We start from the raw sequence: 8,600 nt of genomic DNA on the forward strand, positions 1-8,600 counted from the left end.
ATTCCAGGCGCCCGCCACCACGCCGGGCTGATTTTTTGTATTTTTAGTAGAGACGGGTTTCACTATGTTGGTCAGGCTGGTCTTGGACTCCTGACCTCGTGATCTGCCCGCCTCGGCCTCTCAAAGTGCTGGGATTACAGGCGTGAGCCACCTCGCCCGGCCAAAATACATGTCTCTTTTTAACGTTTGCTTTCTGGGCTAGGCGGCGTGGCTCATGCCTGTAATCCCAGTACTTTGGGTGGCTGAAGCCAATGGATCGCTTGGGTCCAGGAGTTCCAGACCAGCCTGCGTAAGATGGGGAGATGCCATCTCTCTAGGAGGATCTCTTGAGCCCGGGGAAGTTGAGGCTGTAGTGAGCCGAGATTGAGCCACTGCACACCAGCCTGGATGAGAGTGAGACCTTGTTTCAATAAACAAAGTTTGCCTTCCGTAAGGTTTATAATCACATTTTCCTTCCATCCGCAGATATTAACCTGTTTCCCCACAGTCTCACCAACAGTGGCCATTACCAATGTTTTACATCTTTGCTAAACCGAGTAAAAAGAAAGCTTACTGTTTTCATTTCCATTCTTGTCTAATAATAGTTTATAAACAGCTTTGTATATCCTTACTATTTGTTTAACTTTTTTGTTTTTTGGGAGGCCTGTTCTAATCTTTGCTCATTTTCCTTCTGGGGTTGTTGGCCTTTTTCTTACTGGCTTATTAAGTAACATAATTAATATATATTATGTCATGTATATATAAACAATCTTATCTCACAGTTCCCTAGTTTGGCTTTTAACCTCCTATTGTCTTTTGAGCTGCAGTTTTAACCCAGTCTGTATAGGAACTAACATCTGTACAGAAGCGCCTGAAAGCCTCTGGGGCCAGCGGCCAGTGGGCGGAACCAGCACGTCCTGACAGATCTGCCCGGTCCCTTTCCTCCCTCCCCTCCCCTTCTCCTCCCCTTCCCCTCCCCCTCCCCGAGGGGGCGGAGCCAAAGAACGCTCCGCCTGCGCGCGCCGCTTCCGTTGCCATAGCGGCTGGGGGAGGGAGGTTCCTGCTTCTGTACCCCGTGAAACAAAACCTAGGGAGCTGAGGCCTACGCGAGGCGAGAGTCGCCGGCGTGCGTAACGTTGGCGCACGTGACTCCGGCCCGGGCTGCAGGGCGCGTGCGCAGTGAGACGAGCTCCCCGGTCCCTGTCTGGCGGCATTCGGCGGCTGCGCGGCCCTGAGGTGGGATCGGCTTCCCGGTGCCGCGAGGGCGCGACCGGACAGCCTTCCCGCCCGTCCAGCGCACCACCTCCTTGCCTTGTGGCTGGAGGGACCGCGGACCCAAAGGGAGCGACCGTCCCGGGAAGCAGCCCCGAGAGCGGAAGTGCAGAATGGCTTCCTCGAGGGAGTAAAGTGCAGCCTCCCCAGACACTGGGGCCCAGGTGGGCGTGGGCGAAGGTAATCCAGGCCTGGGTACGATTCCGGGCCCTCCTTCGACTTCCCAGCGGGTGAGCCAGGGGCTGGGACCGAATTTCCTGCAGGTCAGGGACCGGGCCTCTGGAGTGGGGTTTGGGACTTGACTAGATGAAATGAGATCTGGGGTGCCCAGCCCAAAGTCAGCCTTGGATACTCACTGGCCGTTGTTTTCACAGTTGCTAGTAGGAGGAGTTGGCGCAAGCACTTGGAACTCCTTTGTGTCAGTTGAGAGGTAAAAAGTGTTGATGAGATCTTGTGGGTTTTGTTTTGGGTTTACGAATTTTACAAGTATTTCCTTGCGCGGGGGCTACATAACTGCCTACTTGAGTTTGCAATATGAGAATGGTAATAGCGACCCACTTAGCAGAGTTATGATGCCACAAAGCTCAATGGAGTGTTTAATGAAAGGCTCAGAGGATCATATACTGGAAAATTTTCCCACACACGCTGTAAGCCACATTTTTTTTTTTTTTTAAGTCATGCATTTAAGTGCTGAAGTGAAGTTGAGGTGGACTATTATGACTCATATTCAGAACCTGAAGAGAGAGATACCTTTTGTGGTAAGTATATCCACTCATTTATTCAGTAAATACTTACTGGGTGCTTACTGTGTACCAGGCAGTGTCCAACTTCTTGGAATGGTTTATGTGTAAACAAAACAAAGATCTCTGCCCTGGGGAGCTTACATTCTAGTTTGGGGAAGACAAATAATGAACAGTAAACATGAAGCAAGTTATAAGTTGGAAGGACATGAATACCATAGGAAAAAAATACAGCGAGGTAAGAGGCATGGAGAATGCAAGATGCAATCTTAGGTAGGCTTCACTGAGAAAATGACATTTGAGCAAATATTGGAAGGAGGTGAAGGAGTTATCTGTGCTGATAGCTGGGGAAAGAGCATTCCAGGCGGAGGGACAACCAATGCAGAAAGACTTTTGGCTTGGAATGTGCTTGGTGTCTTCAGTGAACCGCAGAAAGGCCTATTCGGCTGGAGTAGTGAGTAAGGGAGTAGTAATAAAAATTAGGTGGCAACACAGCAAAAGTATAGTCAGAACGGTGGAGTGTCTGAATCACTTAAGTTGACCTCATGTGAAGGTAATTACCTATTAGCTTAGGTAAGATTTCACAGCTTAACTACAGCCATTAATTAGTATGTGAAGTTAATGGCTAAAATTAGACTTTTTCCAAAATAGAATATAGATGAGATCTAAACATGGCTGTCGTTTCCAGCAAGCACCATGCAAATTAAGACAGAGGAACTTGTTGTAAAAAACTTTTATTTGCCCTTATTTAAGATTTTAATGAATGTGGAAACACCTCAATTTTGTCTTCCTTTAGAAGTTTGCCTAAATATAGCTCTACCAGTAAAAAAACAAACGAAAAACAGGCATAGTGGCTGACACCTGTAATCCCAACACCTTGGAAGGCTGAGTTGGAGGGACTGCTTGAGCCCAGGATTTTGAGACCAGCCTGGGCAACAGAGCAAGACCCCATCTCTGCAATTTTTTTTTTTTTTTTAAACTAACTGGGTGTGGTGGTGCACGTCTGTAGTCCCAGCTACTTTGGAGGCTGAGGTGGGAGGATCCTTTGAGCCTGGGAGGAGGTCAAGGCCTCAGGGAGCTATGACCTGTGTCACTGCGCTCCAGCCTGGGTAGCAAAGTGAGACCCTGTCTCAAAAAAATTTTTTTTTAAGTCTAAATATACTGTGGTAAACAAATGACTAAGAAGACACCTGTTACTTCAGGGAAATTACAAACTGGTAGAGTAGACTTGCAAATAATTTAAACATAAAATAAGAATGAGAAAAGTGTGCTAAAAGAACAATACAAAGTAAATGCCAAAAGAAACATCATTTGGATATTATTGTATGTATTAACGGCAGTAGTTCTCTTTATTTCATTTTGTCTTTGAACATCTGCTTTTCTGGAATGATGATTTGATTGTCAATTCTTTCATATTTAACAAATTTAGATTTTTTGGAAAATCATTTGTAGAACGCATTGTATATGCTAAATAAGTGCAGAATTTATGAACTAGAGCATCTATTGATTAACATTACACTAACAGGTACCATGTAATATTCATTGCTCTCCCTGCTGGAATTCATAACTTTTCCAAAACTCTGCCATTAAGCCATACTTCTCATATCCTTTTTCCTCTTCAGAAGGAAGAGGTTTCTTTGTTTCTGGTTTCTTTGGCAGTGTTGACTGCCAGAGTATGTAGAGTGACTATTTGTAATTTGTATATTTAATACGTATATTTCTTCAGTATAAAATTCTGCTGTCCAAGTGTTAAGAAGTTTTAGTGGCTAGAAGAAATAATGATATTTTATGGTGGAAGTGTGGAGCTGTCTGAACCATATGAAAACCAGGGATCTGTAGTTTGAGACATACCAGGGTAAACTGTCAGTTTCAGCATCAAACAGAAAAAAGCTAACCACTCAAGTATAGCACAGTTTACAAGCAGTATGGTGATGAACATTAGTTGATGACCCATATAGGTGATTGGTACCACCAAGGTGCTTGTCTTAGAGAATGAAATCTGGACAGAGGATGTATTCAGCAATCCTACTAGGAGGGTAACTGGCTTGTGGCAGGATCAGTACTGGGTTCAGGTACATGATCCTTTCCCTGAAGGAGGTAAGGTATGATGGGAACTAAAAAAAACAAAAAGTCACATGTTGGAGCTTGAACAAAGGTCATGTCCAGGAATGAACCTCTAAGGTGTATTTGTTTGAGGTCATGTAGGTGTTGTCACAGCCATTGGTTTGAAGAACTTTGGGGAAGAGTTAAATGGTTTACTATGAAAATCAGAGCTGTCATTCACTGACAATTATTCTTTGTTATTTTTTTTATATGCTAGTATGTTTTATCTTCTTCTTAAAAAATGATAGGCTTTTTTTTTTTTTTAATGAGAAGAAACCAAATCCCAGAGATGGAATTTGCCCAAGGCTGCTTATTAAGCCATAATTAGCAAAGCTGGAATTTGAACCCAGGTCTTGGATATCAAAACTTTTTTCATTATTCCAAATTACCTGGTTAAATAACAGAGTATGCTGACTTTAGCCTTCACATTTTATGGAGTTTGTCATGAGTGTGATCATATTTACTGCTCATGAGATTTCACTCACTAAGAAATTTGATTCATTTAATTATGTGTTTTCTCTTCCTAGATTTTAATTTGATTTGAAAATGAGTAAGTGCAGAAAGACACCAGTTCAGCAGCTAGCAAGTCCCGTGTCATTCAGCCCAGATGTTCTTGCTGACATTTTTGAACTCTTTGCCAAGAACTTTTCTTATGGCAAGCCACTTAATAATGAGTGGCAGTTACCAGATCCCAGTGAGATTTTCACCTGTGACCACACTGAATTTAATGCATTTCTTGATTTGAAGAACTCCCTAAATGAAGTAAAAAACCTACTGAGTGATAAGAAACTGGATGAGTGGCATGAGCACACTGCTTTCACTAATAAAGCAGGGAAAATCATTTCTCATGTTAGAAAATCTGTGAATGCTGAACTTTGTACTCAAGCATGGTGTAAGTTCCATGAGATTTTGTGCAGCTTTCCACTTATTCCACAGGAAGCTTTTCAGAATGGAAAGCTGAATTCTCTACACCTTTGTGAAGCTCCAGGAGCTTTTATAGCTAGTCTCAACCACTACTTAAAATCCCATCGGTTTCCTTGTGATTGGAGTTGGGTAGCAAATACTCTGAATCCATACCATGAAGCAAATGACGACCTCATGATGATTATGGATGACCGGCTTATTGCAAATACCTTGCATTGGTGGTACTTTGGTCCAGATAACACTGGTGATATCATGACCCTGAAATTCTTGACTGGACTTCAGAATTTCATAAGCAGCATGGCTACTGTTCACTTGGTCACTGCAGATGGGAGTTTTGATTGCCAAGGAAACCCTGGTGAACAAGAAGCTTTAGTTTCTTCTTTGCATTACTGTGAAGTTGTCACTGCTCTGACCACTCTCGGAAACGGTGGCTCTTTTGTTCTGAAGATGTTTACTATGTTCGAACATTGTTCCATAAACTTGATGTACCTGCTGAACTGTTGCTTTGACCAAGTCCATGTTTTCAAACCTGCTACTAGCAAGGCAGGAAACTCTGAAGTTTATGTCATTTGCCTCCACTATAAGGGGAAAGAGGCCATCTATCCTCTGTTATCTAAGATGATCTTGAATTTTGGGACTGAAATGAAAAGGAAAGCCCTCTTTCCCCATCATGTGATTCCTGATTCTTTTCTTAAGAGACATGAAGAATGTTGTGTGTTCTTTCATAAATATCAGCTAGAGACTATTTCTGAGAACATTCGTCTGTTTGAGTGCATGGGAAAAGCGGAACAAGAAAAGCTGAATAACTTAAGGGATTGTGCTGTACAATATTTTATGCAAAAATTTCAGCTGAAACATCTTTCCAGAAATAATTGGCTAGTAAAAAAATCTGGTATTGGTTGTAGTACAAATACAAAATGGTTTGGGCAGAGGAACAAATATTTTAAAACTTATAATGAAAGGAAGATGCTAGAAGCCCTTTCATGGAAAGATAAAGTAGCCAAAGGATACTTTAATAGTTGGGCTGAAGAACATGGTGTATATCATCCTGGGCAAAGTTCTATTTTAGAAGGAGCAGCTTCCAATCTTGAGTGTCACTTATGGCATATTTTGGAGGGAAAGAAACTGCCAAAGGTAAAGTGTTCTCCTTTTTGCAATGGTGAAATTTTAAAAACTCTTAATGAAGCAATTGAAAAGTCATTAGGAGGAGCTTTTAATTTGGATTCCAAGTTTAGGCCAAAACAGCAGTATTCTTGTTCTTGTCATGTTTTTTCTGAAGAACTGATATTTTCCGAGTTGTGTAGCCTTACCGAGTGCCTTCAGGATGAGCAGGTTGTAGAACCCAGCAATCAAATAAAGTGCCTGCTGGTGGGCTTTTCGACTTCCCATAATATCAAAATGCATATACCATTGGAAATTCGACTCCTAGAATCAGCTGAACTCACAACTTTTAGCTGTTCATTGCTTCATGATGGAGATCCAACTTACCAGCATTTATTTTTGGACTGCCTTCTACATTCATTGCGGGAGCTTCATACAGGAGATGTTATGATTTTGCCTGTACTTTCTTGTTTCACAAGATTTATGGCTGGTTTGATCTTTGTACTCCACAGTTGTTTTAGATTCATCACCTTTTTTTGTCCCACATCCTCTGATCCCCTGAGGACCTGTGCAGTCCTGCTATGTGTTGGTTATCAGGACCTTCCAAATCCAGTTTTCCAATATTTGCAGAGTGTGAATGAGTTGTTGAGCACTTTGCTCAACTCTGACTCACCCCAGCAGGTTTTACAGTTTGTGCCAATGGAGGTACTCCTTAAGGGGGCACTGCTTGATTTTTTGTGGGATTTGAATGCTGCCATTGCTAAAAGGCATTTGCATTTCATTATTCAAAGAGAGAGGGAAGAAATTATCAACAGCCTTCAGTTACAAAACTGAACATGTTCTTTCTGAGCTTCAACTTTATGACTTCTTATAATTTGCCCAGTATTGCATCCTGTTGTTCTATTAATTTAAAAACCTTTTTATTTTGGGGGAAGGCCAACGTTTGCATCATTCGAAGTCTCCATTCTGGAAAACCATCCATTCTCATCCCTAGGGTATATACACCTACAGGCATAGAGCTCTTCCACATGGTGGAATCTATGCAATGATAGATATTTACACTCTAAATATGAGGTGTGTGTATATGTGTATGGGTGGACACAGCCATGCTTACATATGCTGTTTAGTTGGTCTTACTTAATCTGCTTAAGATTTGCATCTGTGTGCCTTTGTTCAGATTAGTTTTTTTTTTTTTTTTTTTTCCAGCCGATTTCCTCTTGGTGGCTAATGCTGTTAGTGAATTTTCCAACTAATTTTCATTCATTGGTTAATGTTAATGAATTGATAGAGGTAATTGAGGAAAGGAAATGAGTGAGTCACTATTCAGCAACACTGATTTCTGTTAACACATCAGTTATGAATTTCAGGGAATTCATCTCGCCGGATTCTTGATAATATGCCGTTCATTGCCTTTAGGGGATTGACCCTATTTTCTTATATGGCTCAAATAAAACTAGTGTGCTGTTGTATGAATCTTTTACTGACCACACCGTCCAACTAAAAAAAGATAACGGGGCAGCTTTAAACCAAAGATCATGTTTAGAACAATGAAAATTATTTGTTGTATCTAATACATGCCTGTATCATGAAAAGCTTCATTTAGCAATGATGTAATAATTTTTAACTTCCAGGAAATAATCTGTGAATGGAAAGATTTTTTTAAGATTTTGAGATAGTGTTTAGTCTCATGTTGGGAACACATGAATGTGATGAACATAGTGAATACTAAAGAAAACTCTTCAGACTTTCAGAATGATGGTTTAGAATTTAAATTTTTAATCTTTACTAATTTCTTTTTTTCAGTATGAAAATAGCACTTTACCAAAAGATTAGCCATGAAATGGTTATTTTGCCAGTTGCATTTGATTTCTTTTGTATTTGCAATGTAATGAGTCCTTTTATTTCTTCTGTATTTGCAGTATAATGAGTTTTTGTGGCAAACTGTATTAAGCAATTTTTCATTATCTTGAAGTTCTATAAAGTGGAGAATATTTATATTCTCACGTGCATTTTAGGTACTTTTGTTATGTGAAAATAGATGTATTTCTGATGCATTTGGTTAATAAATATTAATCTGAAAATTTTCATGTTCTTTGCTATTTTGAATTCTGTTATAGATTCATGAATAAAGTCATTACTAGAGAGATTTTGTGTTCATCTTTTTTAAAGGGAATTATGGAAGAAGTTAAAAATATAAGCTGGAAACAGACATTTTTAAAGGGAGTTTTGAATGACAGTTAATGTTCTTTCATTTTCTCTGATTTGCTTTCATTAAAATTTAGTCCTTAATATTGTAATATTTATGGAAGATCTACTTCAGGAAAGAAACTGAATACTTAAGGGGGGTTGGGAGAGGAGTGTGTGGAGGCCTCGAAGTGGATTTTTGAAAGAAAGCTGGTTTCCTACTGGTGACTCTAGGAAGCAATTCCAGTTGTATGATACTGGAAGTCTGATAGAAGGTTGATTACCGGGAGGAAAAAA

The 8,600-nt window shown here is 40.5% G+C and overlaps 1 protein-coding gene across 9 annotated transcripts; it reads left to right on the top strand.

Moving 5' to 3' along the window:
• Nucleotides 1-1,043: 1,043 nt before the first annotated feature.
• CMTR2 (cap methyltransferase 2) lies at nucleotides 1,044-8,265 on the top strand. Of its 9 annotated transcripts, none has more exons than XM_033218945.1 (3): nucleotides 1,044-1,481; nucleotides 1,626-1,681; nucleotides 4,622-8,265. In XM_033218945.1, the coding sequence occupies exon 3, from the start codon at nucleotides 4,641-4,643 to the stop codon at nucleotides 6,951-6,953; it is 2,313 nt and encodes a 770-aa protein (XP_033074836.1). In that variant the 5' UTR covers nucleotides 1,044-1,481; nucleotides 1,626-1,681; nucleotides 4,622-4,640; the 3' UTR covers nucleotides 6,954-8,265. The 9 variants fall into 9 exon arrangements, with proteins under 9 accessions (XP_033074836.1, XP_033074831.1, XP_033074834.1 ...); XM_033218940.1 differs by lacking the exon at nucleotides 1,626-1,681 and adding an exon at nucleotides 1,927-2,009; XM_033218943.1 differs by lacking the exon at nucleotides 1,626-1,681 and adding an exon at nucleotides 1,927-2,009 and having other exon boundaries at nucleotides 1,044-1,431.
• Nucleotides 8,266-8,600: the final 335 nt, after the last annotated feature.

Source organism: Trachypithecus francoisi, unplaced genomic scaffold (assembly GCF_009764315.1).
Source record: "Trachypithecus francoisi isolate TF-2019V2 unplaced genomic scaffold, Tfra_2.0 Lachesis_group10, whole genome shotgun sequence".
In the NCBI taxonomy this organism is placed as follows: Eukaryota; Metazoa; Chordata; class Mammalia; order Primates; family Cercopithecidae; genus Trachypithecus; species Trachypithecus francoisi.